The sequence below is a fragment of the Xenopus laevis genome, chromosome 5S, assembly GCF_017654675.1.
Source record: "Xenopus laevis strain J_2021 chromosome 5S, Xenopus_laevis_v10.1, whole genome shotgun sequence".
Classification (NCBI taxonomy): Eukaryota; Metazoa; Chordata; class Amphibia; order Anura; family Pipidae; genus Xenopus; species Xenopus laevis.
This window is the reverse complement of record NC_054380.1, coordinates 29,983,910-30,004,302: the sequence shown is the minus strand read 5'-3', so window position 1 is coordinate 30,004,302 and position 20,393 is coordinate 29,983,910. Positions and strand designations below refer to the sequence as shown.

At 38.9% G+C, this 20,393-nt stretch overlaps 1 protein-coding gene across 6 annotated transcripts in view; it reads left to right on the top strand.

Annotated features, from left to right (window-relative positions):
* Positions 1-20,393, top strand: part of rrbp1.S (ribosome binding protein 1 S homeolog) — a 51,891-nt gene that overhangs the window by 21,537 nt on the left and 9,961 nt on the right. For 5 of the 6 annotated variants that reach the window (NM_001092468.1, XM_018264422.2, XM_018264419.2 and 2 more), the window contains 14 exon segments: positions 2,867-3,015; positions 6,408-6,530; positions 8,391-8,543; positions 10,266-10,384; positions 10,683-10,836; positions 12,260-12,398; positions 13,225-13,415; positions 14,494-14,531; positions 15,020-15,110; positions 16,278-16,370; positions 16,852-16,944; positions 18,663-18,743; positions 18,952-19,041; positions 19,982-20,074. In NM_001092468.1, coding sequence (NP_001085937.1) covers positions 2,867-3,015; positions 6,408-6,530; positions 8,391-8,543; positions 10,266-10,384; positions 10,683-10,836; positions 12,260-12,398; positions 13,225-13,415; positions 14,494-14,531; positions 15,020-15,110; positions 16,278-16,370; positions 16,852-16,944; positions 18,663-18,743; positions 18,952-19,041; positions 19,982-20,074 — 1,607 coding nt within the window. 6 annotated transcript variants of the gene reach the window in all.

The following is a 20,393-nucleotide window of genomic DNA, read 5'->3' as shown; positions in this document are numbered from 1 at the left end:
CTCTTTTATTATTACAGAGAAAAAGGAAATCATTTTTAAACATTTGGATTATTTCATTATAATGGAATCTATGGGAGACGGCCATTCTGTAATTTGGAGCTTTCTGGATATCGGGTTTCTTGATAACGTATCCAATACTTGTACCTGTAATCATTTTTCCTCTGAGTTTTGGAGCTCACTGTGTGTCATGATTCTGAAATGGTAACAAATAGCCGAGGGTCCCATATCCTTTTAAATACCTTGCAGAGATCTGCTTTAGAGCTTGTGTTTGTTCGTCTCTGTGGGGATGTGGAAGCTATTAAGATGTTTGTGGGGAAGCAGCAGGGAAAGATGTCCCTGTGCTGGAGATATATTATTTCCCAAACAAGCCTGCTGCATGGCCGTCTCTCTGCTGTAAATCATGGATACAATGACAAGTTCTGGGAACCCAATTCTTTCTGTGTCCATAGTGGATGAAGACCACATTGTATATCTTTCTTCTGTGAGTGCTTTTTATTTTGATTTCCTGGACAAAAAAAAAAATCCACCCCCCCAACTCTGCAATACAAGCTCTGCAATACAAGGGGCAATACAAGGGGACATAGTTTTCTACTTGAACAGAAAAATGACAATGTAATAAGAACATATGGTCAGTATATGATGATCTATATTCCACTTTTAAAGAGATGAAAGCACTATTATAATTGGGAACACATGCTCCTGTTCCTTTTAGGTCCCCCCCCCCCACACACTCGTCAGCGTATTTTTCATTTTAGTCGTCTGCTTGCTTCATGCAATATGAACGCTTGAGAATGAGCTCATGGTTTGGGGGAAAAAACGGTTGCTTACAAAACCATTTTCGGGTTTGCCTTTTGAATGCCTGGTTAGAAAAAAGGAGGGGCAAATTCAAAGGGGAAACGATCAGTGGCGTAACTAGTTGTTACTGGGCCCCATAGCAAATTCAATTTAGGGCCCCAAAATATTTATAAGTTGGCCTATTTTACCAAGATATATTAAAATTGCTAATTAATTAGGGTCTCACTGGGCCCCCTACACTCCTGGGCCCCCCTGCAACCGCAGGGTCTGCTTCCTCTATAGTTACGCCCCTGGAAACGATTAAAAAGAATATAAACATCAGACTAAGGGATGCACCGAATCCAGGATTCGGTTCGGGATTCGGCCTTTTTCAGCAGGATTCGGATTCGGCCGCATCCTTCCGGATGGCCGAACTGAATCCGAATTGGGGAGGGAAATCGTGTGACTTTTTGTCACAAAACAATGTAAAAAATGTTCTCCCATTCCCAATTTGCATAAGTTCAGTGTTCAGCTGAATTGTTCGCAAAGGATTCCTGGGTTCGGCCGAATCTAAAATAGTAGATTCGGTGCATCAACGGAATAAGTGGCACTATAGATGTCGGCGTTCTGTTGATCTGGGAGCTCAAAACTGCCAGATCCTGTTAAGTCAATGGGAGCATCAGTATGTGTATATTTGAACGTATATGTCTAGATTGCTTCACGTACTTGAAATATCCATAACTGCTTTAACATTGAATGTTTAACGTTGAGTGTTTAACGTTAAAGTCTTCATGAATCTTGCATGGCAAGTCGAGAAGGATTCTTATTTAGATTTTTTTTTAATCTGTCCATTTGTCTTTAAAGAAATTTATTGTGTGTGTTGCTCTTAGGCATCAATGCCACATCAATGCAATGCTCTTACATAGCATATGGCTGCCAATAGCTGGGCTCACTGTCATGCATATCTCCCAAATGTCCCGTTTTTCGTGGGACAGTCCAGATTTTGACAACTCAACCCGTAGTCCTGGTTTGTTACTGAAATGTCCAGACTTTCTCTTTGATCTCCTGCACTGAACAACCTGAAAAATATACAGAGTTTCTAAAACTTAATTGGCTTTTGGCAGAGAGCCCAGAATATGTTTTGTAAGGGGTGAGGGATGTGTGTATGGATGTTGGGTTTTCATTTGGAGGGGTTGAACTTGATGGACTTTTTTCAACCCCATTTAACTGTAACAATTTAAGATAAGCACAGAAACAATTATAACCACTTAAGATAAGCAGGTCTGTTGGGGAAACTGTGACTTGCAGCTTAAAGAGCAATTCACCTTCATTAGCAACACTGTAATAACACATAAAAAACCACAGAAATATGTTAAAAACGTTCATAACCTGCCACATTTTGTAAAATGAACATGGTAATGGGGGTGTGTGGCCACAAAACAGGCGTGGTCCAAAAAATTTTCCACAATGTGTGCGGCAAATCTTTTTGTCCCTCTTTCTATTTCCAAAATGTTGGGAGGTATGGTAATGTGGGATTCAATCATACCAGCCAATAACAACAGTCAGAAGGGCAAGTCACTCAAGTTTTGACTTTGAGAGAAGTTGAAGAATTGACTTTATCAGATGGAGCAAATGTCTCGCTGATGGAAAAATAAATATGGCGTTTGACATTCAGCCAGATACATGTTGCTTATGGCTGTGCCCAACAACTGATTCTGTCTGACTGCCAGGTTAAAGGACTAATATCCTGACCTACAGGGATTTGTGGTGCAAGAAGGCCGCTGCTGAAATGAGCCCTTGTTTTGGTCCAGCAGTGCTGCTTCCTAAGTGTTTGACTTCATGGGGGGATGATTGACGGAGCAGTAATTATAATTGGGAATGTTGCCAGAAAGCAAAAGTCATCTGCTGTTCTTTGCCTGGAAAAAAAAAATAGAAACATTTATTCAGGAAGGAATGCTTTCCTTGCAAACAGGAAACCGAAGCTTTTGAAAATGATGTAAATTATTTTATTTTTAAACCAAACTACATTGTGGTGGGTTTTATAGTGCATATTGGATCTTCACTGAATGACATTGCCTTTATTTTATAACAGGTGCAGAGGAATGTGAAGGTGCCCTTTATATTCCTTACAAGACCCTGAGTTCTACCATCCGAGCAACGTCTTTTAGCAAAGGAGAAGCTCAGAACCTGTTTGAAATACTGGCAGAAAAATATGGCATCATGCAGGATACTTGGCAAACGGTACTGTGATTCCAAATCTGTTTTTATTGGCTTTACCTAAATTTTTTTGCATGCAACACCCTCTTGCCCTATTCCAGAATCTTCAACATCCGATCAGATCTTCCCATTCATTATTATATTCTCAAATATATAGGCACATTGATTTGCCAGTGTTACTCTATTTTTTTTTTTTTTTACAAAATCTGACTTTTAAAAAAAATCACACTTTTTTTTGGAATCTATTAAACCCTGAGGATGGAAAAAGTCAGAATCTGAAAATCCGGCATCTCACACCTGTCGAGGTTGCAGATAAGTCAATGGTAGAATGGTTTTTTGATGTGCGCTGGGTTTTGTGCAATACCCTGAAGTTTTTGGGCAAAAATCTGAGTTTTCGGGTGGAAAATCCGAAAAAATCAGATGAGAAATCCGAAAAAATCATGAAAATCAGATGAAAAATCCGAAAAAATTTCGGAGAAAATGTAATAATAAATAAGTGTAAAAAAAAAACGAGTGGATTTGATCGGATTTTGTAGCAGATAATATTGGGATAAATACGGACTTTGACTCCACTGGAGGCTATGGGCCAGATTCAATCTGATGAGAAAAACTTTTCTCCAAATTCAATTTCAGATCCCCCCTCCCAATTAAAAAACAGATGCAATTCGATTAGAAATACTTGTCTCACTGTTTTATCAAATGGCAACTCTATTGAAGTCTATGGGGAAAAGTTGTTCCACTGAAAAAATAAATTTTTTGGAACACTGCCTACAGTCAGCTGTGACACCCTACCCCCACTTGTGTCCTGTCCTTACCATTGCAGGGAGTAAGGAGTAAGGGCTGGCCTGCGTCACACACTGTGTGCAAAGATTTAGGAGGAAAAAAAATATTGGACTGCACAAATATCTCATTGAATTGCATTGTGCTACATTTTTGTCTCAGTGTACGTTTGTACCTCAGTCAACAGGAATTGGAACGGACTAGAACAGAATAGAAGGTTTTATTGTTTTTTCAAATTAGCAAACACTTTTGGGGGCAGATTTATCAAGGGTCGAATTTAGAGTTCATGGGAGTTTGTAAAAAAAAAAAACTCCCATGAACTCGAAATTAGAATAAAAAACGACCAATCGAAATTTATCAAAAAATTTTAAATTTTCAAACTCGGGTGAATGGGATTGACTAGCAAACTCAAAAGAAATTAGATTTGAGTTTTTCTCCAAAAAAACTCCTGATTTTCCGTAAGGCAACTCCAAATTGATCACAGGACGTCCCCATAGGCTAAAACAACAATTGGTCAGGTTTAAGGTGGTGAATAGTCGAATTCTAATTCTTAAAGGGCCAGTACATGATACATTTTGAAAACTCGAATTGAAATTTAACTTCCCTAGTTGAATTCCACTAAAAACCTCGAAAATTCGAATTTCATAATTCGAACTTCATAATTCGAGCTTTGAATTTTCACTCCGTCCCTTGATCAATCTACCCCTTGGTGTATGAAAAGCAACAAACAATAGAGGAAGTGGGAAAAAGCTCTGCTAAATGGGCCAAGATTAGAGGTGGGCGAATTTTTTCGCCTTGTTTCGCCGTGGAAATTACGCCCATAGACCTGTATGGCGTTGTGCATAAAAAAAATTTCACCAAGCGACAAAAAAATTTTGACACCCATTCCGCCGCCAGTGAATTGTTGGTGTCAAATTCGCCCATCCCTAGCCAAGATGTTACCAACAAATTGTGAAACATTTTCACAAAAGTGGAAAGATCTTGGCTTTGTGGGGAAAAGCCGGAAATTCTAACCGGAAGAACAGACCTGTAAAGTGTAAACTTATATAGAAATAAGTATCCCACTAATTTGGGTAGGGCTAAAATGTAAATATCCCTTTACTACAAACATGAATGTTATAAGCTTTCTTGTGGTAGGAAAAAATCAATTAAATACGAAATGACTTGTTTGTAGGCCAGTTTTATGTTGTTTCTACTTATATATTGCCTACTTGACCTCTCCTTGCTCATTAGGCTTATGTCTACTGGTTAATTGGTTAATCTCTCTGTCCAACAGTTCATTTCTTTCCATGGGAAGCAGAGTCTCATAAAGGACCATTATCATTACCAGTCATAAAATAATATTCCAGTATAAAATTTCATCTCCTGTAGAGGGCATCTCAGGCCACGAGTTACATTCAGGTTGATCTCCCATAGAAAGTACAGGTTGCTGATTCAATGTATTAAAATACAGAACCCATATCCCAATCAGTAGCAATATAATGAGTATTTAATACTCCCAGAAATATATGTTCTTAGGTGCTGGCACATCTGGATTATCATGGGAAGACACTCAGTTGCCACTGGGGTACCTTTACTATTGGGTCTCCCACCAAGATAGTAACTCTACTTCTTACCTTACTGCACCCCCTCGGAGAAGCTTAGGGCTACTTTGCTCTGTCCATTTTGTGCTCCTTAATTAAGCACCTTATCTTTGCTATCTCACCTTCACATTGGTTGTTCTTTTTATGGGGTCCCTTTCCTTGGTTTAATCATCTGCCGGGGCTTACGTTCCCCATCTACCTACATCTGCCTTCTTCCATGAGGATGAAAAACTCCATAAGGGAGAAAAACATCCAGAGATAGTTTCCTACACAAACCCTCCAAGTTCACATGGCATGAAAACACAAGCAGGCAGAATGTGACAATAACCCAAGTTCTTCTTATTAGAAGTAACTACTACAGGGGCCCATTCTGGATATCCTGTTCTATGATGTTTCTTACCCACGCATCACATAGTAATGCATGTAGAGCAGTAGTGACTCTCACTGGTCATGATGTAGAAAAATTCTGTCTATTCACATGACCATTCCATAGTTACCAGACCAAACTTTAGGGGAGATTCAGACCTTACTTATCCAGCTTTATTTGGCCTTTTTTTTCTTCTCCGCTTGTACATAATGCAGCACAGTGATTTATTGTTTCAAATCTGATTTTGTGGACGTTACTCTGTGTTATTGGTGTGAACAGACTACAGTGCTACTTATAGTACTAAATTGGAATAACTAAAATATTAGTTCTCTTAAATTTGGAGGTGCGTCATATAGAGTATTTAGATACTTTAGATGGAAGATCATTTTATTTTCTAAATCTGGGCTAGAGGAAGTGTGCTTTTCTTTCAGGCTTCCCAAAAGAATGTATAAACTAGAGTCTTGGATGAAGACCTATAGATTTAAAACACATCAAATTCTGGCATGCTAGAATCCTCTAGTGACAAAAGAGAGACAAACATTTCTATATGCATGCTTTTAAGGTTATTTCCCAAAAGAATAGTTCTGGTTACTCCATTGCAAGGAAATGTCAGTGTTAAAATGTCCATGCTGAATTTCGTAAGTTGCACAAGTAAGCGTGACCTAACAAAATGATATTATTCTTAGGCAACTCCAAAAGGAGATCCAGTGACCGCTCTTAAACGAGTGGTGGAGGAGAAGGAGAAGTTACTGTTGGCCCAGCATGAAAAGACCAACTCTTATAAGGAAAAGCTTGTGGAAGTCAACAAGGTAAGTTCTTATTAGCCATTATTTACATATAATATTGACCTATAATACACAAAAGCCATGAATATCCTGTAAATTATATCCTTATAAACGGTGAGTAGTGATGTCATCAGTTATAAACGGTGAGTAGTGATGTCATTTCTGTCACATGACTTCCTAAATTTGTGTATTATAATAAATAAAGTTCCACTGAGGATATTAGAAGTTACCTCGGAGTTCCATGACCTGTATAAAAACACTCGGCCTTCGGCCTCGTGTTTTTATATGGTCATGAAACTCCTCGGTAACTTATAATATCCTTATATTTTACAAGAGGGGTTACTTTATTCACTATATATTATTCAGCTCTTTACAGAGACCATTTATCTTTCCTTGGCACAGTGGAACTTATGGCTGAAGGCTTGCAACCACAAAACACATTAAAGGGATACTGTCATGGGAATTTTTTTTTTTTTTCCCCCCAAAATGAATCAGTTAATAGTGCTGCTCCATCAGAATTTTGCACTGAAATCCATTTCTCAAAAGAGCAAACAGATTTTATTATATTCAATTTTGAAATTTGACATGGGGCTAGACATTTTGTCAATTTCCCAGCTGCCCCAAGTCATTTGTGCTCTGATAAATCTCAATCACTCTTTACTGCTGTACTGCAAGTTGGAGTGATATCACCCCCTCCCTTTCCCCCGATAGCCAAACAAAAAAACAATGGGAAGGTAACCAGATAACAGCTCCCTAACACAAGATAACAGCTTCCCGGTAGATCTAAGTACAGCACTTAATAGTAAAAACCCATGTCCCACTGAGACACATTCAGTTACATTGAGAAGGAAAAACAGCAGCCTGCCAGAAAGCATTTCTCTCCTAAAGTGCAGGCACAAGTCACATGACCAAGGGCAGCTGGAAAATTGACAAAATGTCTAGCCCCATGTCAGATTTCAAAATTGAATATAAAAAAATCTGTTTGCTCTTTTGAGAAATGGATTTCAGTGCAGAATTCTGCTGGAGCAGCACTATTAACTGATTCATTTTGAAATTTTTTTTCCCCATGACATTATCCCTTTAAGCTGCATATGCCTGTCATTACCAGCTCTTTGATGTTCCTTGATTTTCCTCATTTGAACTTTTAGCAGACTTGATGGCAGTCAATAACGTGTTTTGTTTTTATGGGATGGACATTGTGCCGTGCTGATTCCTACTGTACTCTGCAAACTTTGCTTTTTCCCACACTGTTAGTATTTTGTTTAACACTCACACACACTAGGATCAAATTCATCAGCAGCCAGTTAACCTGTCTGTATTGTTTGGTTGTTTATACACACACACAAACTTCTTGCAAGAGAGTATTGGTAACCGCTGTACCCCCGCTGTGCTCCTACTTCGTGTCCTTTCCAGCTGTAAACCAAAAAATAAGATAATTCTGAGCATATTTCAGTATTTCACTAAATCGATATGGATATGAGAACACTACCTCTCCCTTGCTATTCGCTGAACTGCTGGTTCTCACTCTTTAAACAATGTAGCAGTAGCCAGAAAACAGACCCGTGAAGAAGCATAGAATTTGTAGGCATTGTAGAAATTAGCAGTCTTGGCTGAAAGAGAGCTGGCTTTAGATACGTTGTTTCAAAAGTCAGAACCAGCCGTTATATTTCTTTCAGTAGCCACTACACTCCCAAAATCTCTAAAATCACTGAAGAATTGGAAATAATGAATATTGGAAAATTGCTTCGAATTATATTTTCTTTAAAAAAAGGATCTGCAGATATTTTTTGTGCTGCTCATTAGTAGCAGTACAAATCGATACCTCGCTGAGGGTTAAGTCAGTATTCCAGAACTGGATCTTTCACTGAGGTGTGTTCTATGCAGGAATTGCAGAGCGAGAAGTCCAAGGCTATTAAGGAGCAGTCCAAGTTTAAGGAGCAGCTTGTGACACGGGAACAGGAGATCCGTGCATTGCAAGCCCGCATGCAGGCCAGCTATCAGGACCAAGTAAATGAGACTCAGCAGCTGCAAACCAAGGTAGGAAGAAGTGCCTGCAGATGTGTTCCCTATTCCACTGAACCACACAATGGCGTGTACAATTCAGAACTTTTTATGGCATTTTTTAAGCACACAACATTTTAAAGGGGTTGTTCACTTTCCAAGACTTCCAAGACTTCCAAGACTATTCAGTTCAGTTGGTTCGTCAGAAATAAAGACTTTTTCCAAGTACAGTCTATTTTCTATTTGTGACCGTTTTTCTAATATTGAAGCGTCAAGTGTATTTTTTCACCTTCTGAATCAGCTCTGTGAGGGGGGTCGCCGACCCTGTAAACTGTTCTAAATGGATACATTTAGTTGTTACATTTCTTATCTTTGTCCCTGCTGAGCAGAATCTCTGGGTTTCATTACAGGCAGCTGTTAGAATTGATACAATAGTTGCTAATACTCCAGAGCTGCTGCTAAGAAATGTATCAACTAAATATTGCAAAATTGTAACAGTTTAGAATCTGCACCTGAATTACTGAGCTGTCAGACTCAAACACCAGAGACACGAACATTCAACTTTAAACTTAGATTTTGGAAAAACAGTAAAGAATAAATAATGGAAAGTAATTGAAAAAAGTCGTTATTTCTGGGGAACAATCTAAAAACAATTGAATTGAAAAAAGTGTTAAGAAGGCGAACAACCCCTTTAAGGTAGCAAATTGTAACACTTGAGAATTTGCACCTGGATCACCGAGCTGCCCGATTGAAACACCAGGGACAGAAACATAACATTTTAAACTTAAAGTTTGGAGAAATGGTAAAATATTTAAAGTTGGAAAACAACCGAAACAAGTTCTTATTTCTGGAGAGCAATCTGATAAAACCTGAATTGAAAAAACCCTTTAAAAGACCAGTAACATCAAAAAAATATGTTTGAAAAAATTCGTAAGAATACATCGAAAAAAAAAACCAACAACACAAATTAAACTTTAAAATCTCAAAGTCTTTATTAAGAAATAACCCAAACTCTGCGTGCGCTACTCTTCAGAAAAGGCGACACGGCGACCAGCGCCGATCCGCGCCTTTATGCCGCCTGAGGCGGCCTTCCGTTGCCGCCCCGACCCCTCCTCACGGCGCTCACATTTTCTGCGCAGGAGGGGGTCGGGGCGCTGCACGACGCTAGTGCAGAGAGCGCGTTTGCGCTCTCTGCACTAGAAGAGCCGAATTTCCGGGTTGAAAACCGGAAATTCGGCTCTTAGTTACCAGGAGCGGCATTTTTGCCGCCCCTGGTAACCAGGGGGGCGCTGCCGCCTGAGGCGAGTGTCTCAACTCGCCTCATTGGTGGAGCGCCCCTGACGGCGACGATCCGTTGTGCGGCGCTTGATTTCTCCTCCCTGGCTATCTCCTATAAGGAAGGCAGGGAGGAGAAATCGAGCGCAGCACAATGAATCGCTCAATCGATTTCATGAATCAGAGTTTCGGTGAGTTGTTTCTTAATAAAGACTTTGTGATTTTAAAGTATAAATTGTCTTGGTGGTTTTTTTTTTTTTGGTTTTTTATATATAAACAAATTTTTTTTAATGTTACTGGTCCTTTAAGGCCAATACAATTTTGAGCCACTAGGCCACAAAAATGGCAAATTGCACTCATTTATTGGGCCCCTTAGCCAGTCCCTTACAGAAACAGAGGCCTATGTTTTTTTTTGTGTTGGCTGACAATCTGTTTGTAAAAATTTCTATTTTACGATGATAATTTCTCTCTTCATCGATACAGGTTAGGTCCCTGCAAGATGAAATCGAGAATGGCCCCAAGGCACAGCTTACTCGCCTGCAGCAGGAGAATTCTATCCTTCGAGATGCCTTAAACCAGGCCACAAGCCAGACAGAGAGCAAGTATGTGTTCTAGCCAAATGGCATATATTAGTTCTTCCTACTAGCCTCCATTGTATGCCATTATGTTAATGTGAAGGGCACTCTTTGCTGATATTAAAGGCTGGTCTAAAATATAATTGAATAGCCTTATTACAAGCAAATAGGTGCCAATAAACTACAAGTATTCCCATTACTTTCCTTGTTGCTGAAAAAACAACTGCCTATTTTACTCTTTCAATTGCAGTCTTCTTTGTTTATTGGGTGTAACTTCTGATCCAGTGTGTTGCTGTCACTGACTGGCACTTTTTATCACCCTCAGACAAAATGCAGAGTTGGCTAAACTACGCCAAGAGTGCAGCAAAATCTCTAAAGAGCTTACTGAGAAATCTGAGTCCTTGCAGCAAGAGGAACAACGTAGAAAGTCCCTTGATGGTAAAATAGCCACCTACGAGAAACAAATCACTCAGCTGCAGGTAAAAACAGCATGGCATGTCAATATGTCTAATAATGTATCACTCTTACACTTTTATATGATAAATGTTATTATAATATCATTCTTATTAACAAAGGACAGAAAACAAAAAAACAGAAATGGTTAAGTTTAGCTACTTGCCCCAACGAGGTTACAATGACAACAGTGCACCAGTTTGCCTGTTTGGTTTATCAGTGCATGGGTGGCTAATACTCTTTAGTTGAAGAGTACAGTATAGCAGTTATTCAGAAATGATCAATAAATTGTACTTTGTGAATAATGGCCATGCACTGGTAGTTTTCAGCTGCTTACTTAGCCCCTCCAGACTGTCGGCAGCTTATTGACCTGTGTTTTGGTCACTTCTGACGGCCAGTCTGACCAGTTTTATCAGGTAGGATATAAATCCCTAAGAAATGGTACATTGACATGGTACTCTCCTGACTGGTCTTCCATTTTGATCCGATCATCGACCTGTAGGACAAGCAATTGAACTATCCCAATTTAACCCAGCATGTTGGTGGCCAAACAGGGTAAAAAAAACACTTCTTTGGTGACTTCACTAAGGGCCAGAACTAGTGGTAGGCAGAAGAGGCACGTGCCTAAGGCGCAAAGTTGGAGGGGTGCCAGGCATTCTGCCAGATTCCCCCTAGTTCGGACCCTTCTGCCCCCACCTGCAGCAGCAATTCCAAGCTGCTCGCGCTCTTCCATACATGTGCGCGCATGTACACGTCTCCGGCTCGTGCGCTAGTCTGCGCAGCTGCTTGTTCCTGCACACTCATGGAGGGCTGGGTTTCCTATAGGGCGCCCAGTCGACTCGGCCGGCACCGACCTCACTAAATGAATGGGTGTTCTAGTACATGAACAGCTTTAGGGGTATCCTGTCTGTGCTTCCGTTTAGCAACTATTTTTATTTTCGTGTATATATACAATATATTTTTGTATATTTTAATATAAAAACAGATGGGAAAAAAATGAGTTACTCTTAACAGCAGAGGGTCTTTTTCTATGGTGGTAGTGTTTTGTGGACATTAATTCATTCTTAATGTAGCGAAAGATTTCTATTCTGAAAAACCAATCTCCACAAGTTTCCTTGTATTGACCCATGCATTTTTTTTGGGATGGGTTATTTTCTGTTAAAGGGGAAGAGCGGCTTCCTGTACCATGCACATCTGTTCCACAGACACATCACATCAGGGCCGGGCCAAAGTAGTTTGTCACCCTAGGCAAGAGCTTCAATCAGCCTAAAGAACAATAACACAAAAATGCTTGTTGACTGAATCTGAAAATGTATAAAAACAACTGTCCATGTATTAAAGGCTTGTTGAATATACAATCTCCCCAAAACGCCCAGTGTGGCCTTACCCTAGGTGTTTCTGCTTGTGTTGAACTGAAGCCGACATGGTTTGATGTTTACTTTTGTTTAGACATTACAGCAAGACGGTGAAGTCACATTACAAAAGAGATTAGATGAAGTGAATGAGGAACTGCGCAAGTCTCAGAGCACTTATCAGAGTTTACTGGCAGACACAGAAAAGGCCAATGCAGAACAGAAGAACCATGCAGGTGAGGCTCTTTGCACCTTTTTGCCACAATTTGGTTCTTATGAGTATAAATAGCACTCAGTTAGGATATATTTGAGTGCACAGTGTTTGCTAGCATGGAATGTTTTGTAAAGGCACAAAGAACTGTCAGACATGAGATCTTGTATTACACAAGGAGCGTTTACACTTTTATATCAGAGATATGCAAGCCTCAGCCTCCAGAAGTTGAAGTACAACTTCCAGCAAACTCCCAAAAGCTTTAAGGTGATGCTGCTGGTTCCAAATCAACAGGTTGCCCATCATCAAATTTGACAAACTCCTATATCAGTGATCACCAACCAGTTGCTTGTGAGCAACATGTTGCTCTCCAACCCCTTGGATGTTGCTCCCAATGGCCTCAAAGCAGGAGCTTATTTTTGAATTCGAGGCTTGGAGGCAAGTTTTGGTTGGATAAAAACCAGGTGAACTGTCAAACAGAGCCTCAATGTAGGTTTACAATCCACATAGGGACTACTAAATGGCCAATCACTTATTTGGTATCCCAAGAACATTTTTCATGCTAGTGTTGCTCCCCAACTGCTTTTACTTCTGAATGTTGCTCACACGTTCAAAAGGTTGGGGATCCCTGTCCTATATCCACAGTGATCGTTTGTGTTGATGTGGGGGCAGGCGGGGCATGTCAAGGGAAGCAATGTCTACAGATAAAGACTACTACTACTGCTTCTACTACTGCTACTACTTCTGCCCATAAGTATCTGTCAACACAGATATGTTCTCTGAAGTCTGAAAATTGCAGGCTTTATTTCCCCTTTTTTAACAAATCAGATGTGGCTGTTCTTTCCCAACAGAACTTCAAATTAAATTGCAGTGCTATGAAGCAGAAGGTAAGCAGAAATCAGAAGAGCTGGATAAACTGAACAAACAGCTTCAGGAGACTACAGGAGAAAATACCCAGCTTTTAGAGAGGATAAAATCTATAGAGGCACTGCTGGAGGCAGGGCAGAACAAAGATGCTGATAAAGAAAAGCAGCAGCAGCAGGTTAGTGATTGTGTGTACACACTGCATATGTATTCCAAAAGGGATTGCACACATATAGAGAACAGAGTAGTACATGTGCCTTAGCCCTTTTCCTGTTTAATGGAAAATAAATAAATTGGGGAGGTAAATTGACCTGCTGCTGACATGGCCAGATTTGTGCTCTGGAGAATGAATACTTTAGGACCAATTTACTGAAACTAATTTTTCCCCCCACAAATCGTTTTTTGTTTCAAAAACTTTTTCCCAACTAATTCTCTGAAATCTCTTATTTTTAGAGGTTTGTTCAGCATTTTTTTTCCGTTCGTAGTTTTTATATCCAGATCTTTTAATAAAATCCATAGCATTCGCATTTTTAGAGAAATAGGGGGAAATGTAATAAAATTTGCAAAAGAGCAAAACTTTGGGAATAAAAATTCCCCTTTCTAAATGTAATATTCTTTGCTAGGCATTTATTGCATTGCAAATTTTAATTGCGCATTGCGAACCTTTAACACCTGCTCTGGAGTTTCGTAAACTATTTTGTGTCGCGATTGCGGAATTTCATTACATACACTGCGAACGTTCTCAAACGCAATTTGGTCGCAAACTTCACTGAAGTCGTTGAGGTAGGGGCTATTAAAGGCACAAAGAACTCATGTTCTACAGATGATACATCAGTTCAATTTGAAATACGGGTAAAAAATAGTGATTAAAAGGCGATGATACTGTATTCGATTGCTGGGATCCTGGTTTCTTAAAACTATTGAGAAACGGTATTCCTGTTTTATATTTAAGGCCCTGTATTAGAATAAATACAATACAGACGTTTAAGCCAATTCGTTTTTCTGTGACTTTATGGAAACCGTATTACATTGCATGTGCTATTTACTATTCACAAGACTGAAGAAGTAATACTCAATAGAAATAGAACAATCTCACAGATCTGTATTGCTCATGTGTTATGGAATGCAGGAATGGGCACTGCATAGCTTTCTGCAACTCAATACACATACAGGTATTTATCAAAAGAGAGTCTCAATGCAAAATAGGAGGGGTTACAGCGTAACTAAATTACATTTTTTTTTTCTTCTTATTACAGGAAGCAAGAGAAGGTGAAATTGCACAACTACAGGCCAGGTAAGGACACTCCACACTGATGGCTGATCACTGGGTTCCGTATAGGAGCACTTGAAGAAAAGTCTGAGGCCTCATGCTTTGTATAAGTTGGTGGTAGGGATTAATGATGGGCGAATAAATTTGGCAGAGTTTGCACGTTTCGCCGCCTGTGAATAAATTCGTAAAACTGCTGCGAAAATTCAAAAATTTTTGGACACACATTGTAAAAGTGGTTTACATCAAAACCGCTGTGTGTCAACATTATTCGGACGCCCATTGACTTTTACGTCACGTCAAAACTGATGCGGGCGTCAAAATTCGAGTTTCGAAAATTTTTCACCATTTCGCTGGAAATTTGCGAATTTTTTGACAAAGTGAAACGGGACAAATTCGCCCATCACTAGTAGGGATAACTAAAATGAGGCAAACCGTTACCCTCACCAATAACTATATGCATTATTGTAGGAATTTCAAGCGAATTTTCTAATACATATTCTCTTACACGCCAGGCTTCAAGAAAAAGATTCACAGATTGCATCCATACAAAAGGAAGCTGCTGAATTAAAAGAAGCGGTTGAGCAGCAGAAAAATAAAAACAATGTATGTATGTGCATTTCCTCTAGCCTATTGTTATAATGAACAGTAAAAGTGAGAATAAGGCTACTTTATTATCTATTGGTACAGTGAATACATAATGGCTTTCTAGATAAAATGGTCATAAACTGGGAAATCATTCAGCACTTTGCAGTACAAACACAGTTCTGAAATCACGTTTGTATTACACAGAGTGATGGATACGATAAATTGTATTGGCAACAATATCTGATCTGCAGTCTACCTAACTTTTGCAGAATTACAGTTTACAGCATCATTAGACCACTGACATCATCCAAATACAATTTGGAATTAAAATGTATAAAGGCAAAAAATATGTTGAAAATTTAAGAATTGGAGTAATAATGACCCGTTATGTTTTACTCTCCTGGATCCTACGTCAGCTGTTTTGTGTTCATTCACATGTCTATAGGCTGAACATCAATACCCACCCAAATGAGACATTGCTCCATAGTCAGCAAGAGGTTCATTCGTGAGAAGTTCCAACAGCACTGAACCAATACTCCGTATATAATCATTCACACCCACTCTCATGTTCATGAAGCGACAATTTATATAGCAAACAATATCATTTTCTATATAAATTATTGCCACTTCAAGAATAAGAGCGAGCGTATGATTGTTTGTATAGTGTTCTTTTAGAATTATGTGACCTGTATGGAAGGTTGAGGCTAAAGCAAAATGGATGTTCTTGTTAGTTTGTCAAAATGACCACTTGTGTCTGCCGAATTGCTGTATTAGCTTATGGGGGACCTCCTGAACCCCATTTTGAATCAATTAGTGGACTTGGGAAAAACTTTAAATTATATGATTCGAATGCAATATTACTTTGATTCATACGATTTGAATTCCATCGAAAATGGACCTATTCGATCGAAAATGGACCTATGCGGCCAAAAAAAAACTTAGATTGCATTTCAGTTGGTCTTTTTGATTTAGAATTTCAAATTCGAAATTCGACCCTTGATAAATCTGCCACAAACAGTCGTTTGGTTTTCCATCAATTTACCCCACCTACTCATTTTTGGAATTTTTATATATATAGATAGATAGATAGATAGATAGATAGATAGATAGATAGATAGATAGATAGATAGATAGATAGATAGATAGATATAGATATATATATAGATATAATATTTTGATCTTTAGGATTTACGGGAGAAGAACTGGCAAGCCATGGAAGCACTGGGCCTGGCAGAAAAGACATGCGAGGAGAAACTGAACTCAGAAAAAAAGGCAAAGGTAAGACATGATGTACACTAATTTATTAAAAAATTAGTGTAAAAAAATTTATTAATTTATTAAATTTATTAAAAAAAATCGCAAGTTTTCAACTTCGTGTGAATGTATTGGAATCGACTCCAAAAAGCTTCTAGGAGGTCCCCCATAGGCTAAAACAGCAATTCGGCAGGTTTTAGATGGCGAATGGTCGAAGTTTTAAAGAGACCGCACATGATCACTTCGATATTCGAATAGTCAAATTTTTTTCAAAGTCGAATCTAATTTTGGACTAATCGATAGTCGAAGTACACTAAAAATAGCTCAAAATTCGATTCGAAAATTCGAATTTTCACTTCGACCCTTGATAATTCTGCCCCTAAAAGAACACCAATGCCAAAATGGAAAGCCAGCACTTCTAGCTGTATTCATGTTTTCTTCTTGCAGAATTATGGGAGCTGTTATGTTTTACTTACTGTATGTGTTTCTTTTTTTTGTTTTGTAGGAAGAGATGGTACAACAACTCAGTGCAGTACAGTCACAGACAAAAGAAACACTGCAGTCAGTACTTCCACAGATCACTATAGTGTCACAACAGGTACAACACAGAGCCATACTTTTGGTGGGCTTAGTATTATAAGTAAAAGGCAATTTTGTGTTTGACTGATGTATTCTCTGGTGATCCTCTGGGCTGCTGTCAATTAGCTGAGCTTAGGAACTGAACTGACTCACAATATATTTTATATATAATATTAATGTCACAGCACAAGTCTGAATAGTAATTCATTTAGATTCTCATTATGTGGCAGCTCAGAACCAGTGCAATTAGCATTGGAATTGAATAATCATTATATGTGAAGTTTAAGCACTTTTTTTTTTATTTACAATGATCCCTAAGGCTTAGCTCACCTCCCAGAGCACACTAAGGGGGTTATTTACTAAACTTCTATTCCAAAAATCATGAAAAATTCGTGATTTTTTTTTTATAAAATCTGACTTTTAAGAAAAATCACTAATTTTTGGAATTGATTAAACCTCCTATGATGGAAAAGTCCGAATCAGAAAATCTGTCATCTCAGACCTGTCGAGGTTGGGAGAAGCTGGGTTTCTTGCAATACCCTGAAGTATTTGGGGTTTTCGGGCAAAAAGCACAAGAAATCTAAGTTTTTTTCGGGAGAAAAATCCGAAACAAATCAGAGTTTTAGGGAGAAAAATCCGTAACAAATCAGAGTTTTCGGGAGAAAGATCCGAAACAAGTCGGAGTTTTCGGGAGAAAGATCCGAAACAAGTCGGAGTTTTCAGGAGAAAGATCCGAAACAAGTCGGAGTTTTCGGGAGAAAGATCCGAAACAAGTCGGAGTTTTCGGGAGAAAGATCCGAAACAAGTCGGAGTTTTCGGGAGAAAGATCCGAAACAAGTCGGAGTTTTCGGGAGAAAGATCCGAAACAAGTCGGAGTTTTCGGGAGAAAGATCCGAAACAAGTCGGAGTTTTCGGGAGAAAGATCCGAAACAAGTTGGAGTTTTCGGGAGAAAGATCCGAAACAAGTCGGAGTTTTCGGGTGAAACACCCGAAACAAATGGGAGTTTTCGGGTGAAAAACCCCGAAACAAATGGGAGTTTTCGGGTGAAAAACCCGAAACAAATGGGAGTTTTCGGGTGAAAAACCCGAAACAAATGGGAGTTTTCGGGTGAAAAACCCGAAACAAATGGGAGTTTCCGGGTGAAAAACCCGAAACAAATGGGAGTTTTCGGGTGAAAAACACGAAACAAATGGGAGTTTTCGGGTGAAAAACACGAAACAAATGGGAGTTTTCGGGTGAAAAACACGAAACAAATGGGAGTTTTCGGGTGAAAAACCCGTGGAAAAAAATTGTGAAAATCTGATTTTTTTTTTTTCCCCCGTAAAGCAAATTTTCGGCAAAATGTAATAATAAATAAGCATAAAAAACCTGATTGGATTTGATCGGCGTTTGCAGCAGAAAATATTGACATAACATCGAACTTTGATAAATAACCCCCTTAGCTTATGCAATGTCACACTCCTAAGATGATCTTAAGTGGTGGAGCTCCTGTGCACAATTTTAAAAGCCTCAATCAATTCTCTAATGGAGATGCTGTTGCAGTGAGTTTAATATATAAAATATGGCTCGTATTCTCTGCCTATGGCATTCTCATTCAGAGTAAGAAACAGCCAATCACAACAAATATAACTGGTCTCCAGCCTGAGATTTATTAAGGAGACATGTCCCTTGATCTGGAGACGTCTAGGTAAAGCCATATACTAGATGTTCATTCCAATGATTTTGTGTGCCCACAGTCGTACAGTGAATGGTTACAGGAGTTCAGAGAGAGGACGTCACAATTACTCAGCCAGCAGACAGAGAAAGAGGGCTCTTCGGTAAGTATGAACTAGAGTGGTTTAAGTCTTTTTTTTCATGGGTTCTACATTTGCCATTCTGCATATGAGGAAGGAACATTGTATTACTTGCCTCTACTGAAGCATCCACTAATATTTCCAAATGCTGCAGTACCTCTTTTCTTTAAATGCTTCTCAAACACGAAATAATGCAGCCCGTGTATTCTTATTTGCATTCATCTTTGTCTAGGAATTACAACTTCAATTAAAACAAGCAGAAGATTCACAGAGCGATTTACAGGTCGAATGTGAAAAGTACAGAACCATCCTTGGACAAACAGTAAGTCCAAAAACTTTTTGTACTGGATGTGCATTTTTACACATAGTAGCATGTGCATGCTGGCTGAGTCTTTTCCTTAAAGGAGTTGTTCACCTTTAAATTAAGTTGTAGGGGCAGATTTACTAAGGGTCAAAGTGAATTTTCGAAGTTAAAAACGTTGAATTTCGAACTATTTTTTGGGTACTTCGACCATCGAATAGGCCTAAATTCGACTTTGATTCGAAGTGTGTCTTTTTAAAAATTCGACTTCGAACATTCGCCTTCTAAAACCTGCCAAATTGCTGTTTTAGCCTATGGGGGACCTCCTAGAACCCATTTGTAGTCAATTGGTGAAAAATCTAAGTTTTTTTTTTTTTGGGAAAATCTTCGATTTGAATTAGATCGAATGCGATATTCCTTCGTTACATACGAAAAAAACTTCGACTTAATTTCGGTTGCTCTTTTTGAATTCAAATTTCAATGTTTTTTCAATTCGAAATTCGACCCTTGATAGATATGCCCCTTAGTTGATACATTTCTCAGCAGCATCTCTGGAGTATTAGCAACTATTGTATCAATTCTAACAGCTGCCTGTAATGAAACCCAGAGATTCTGCTCAGCAGGGACAGAAATAAGAAATGTATCAACTAAATGTATCGATTCAGAACAGTTTTGGGGGTCGGTGACCTCCCTCCCAGAGCTGCTTTAGAAGGTGAAAAATGACACTTTACATTTCAATTTTAGAAAAACGGTGACACATAGAAAATAGAAAGTAATTGAAAAAATTCGTTATTTCTGGTGATCTATCTGAAAACAACTAGTTGTTTAAAGGTGAACAACCCCTTTAATGGTTTGACATAACATGACAGGGTCTGCTTCATCTATAGTTGCCCCATCTCAAGGCCATAACATATAACATTGCCAGTTCTGTTAAAAATGTATGGCTTTTTTTTTTTTAAAGGAAGCAATGCTTAAAGCTCTTCAAAATAGTGTTGAAGAAGAGGAGCAAGTATGGAAGGCAAAATTCTCATCATCGGAGGAAGAACTCAGAAAGGTATAGTATATTTTCATTTAAAATTGTAGATTCTGCTTGGCCATAATAGAGCTGTAAATTCCTGGCCCAAGGCTGTATTTGAGGTTTGTAATTATGGCAGCTGGCCTGTGCTCCACCCATAGTTTGGCCTTACAGTGAGCAGCTGTAGCTAAGAATGTTTGTAGTATAGTAGTGCAATATGACAACAGCAGATCAGCTTGGCTTCATAAACACTTTATATGAGTGTTCCAATACCCAGCACCCCACGACAGCCAAAGGGAGGACCTCCATTTCTCCCTTACTTGACTAAAGTTTAATATTTTATGTAAATCACTTTGGC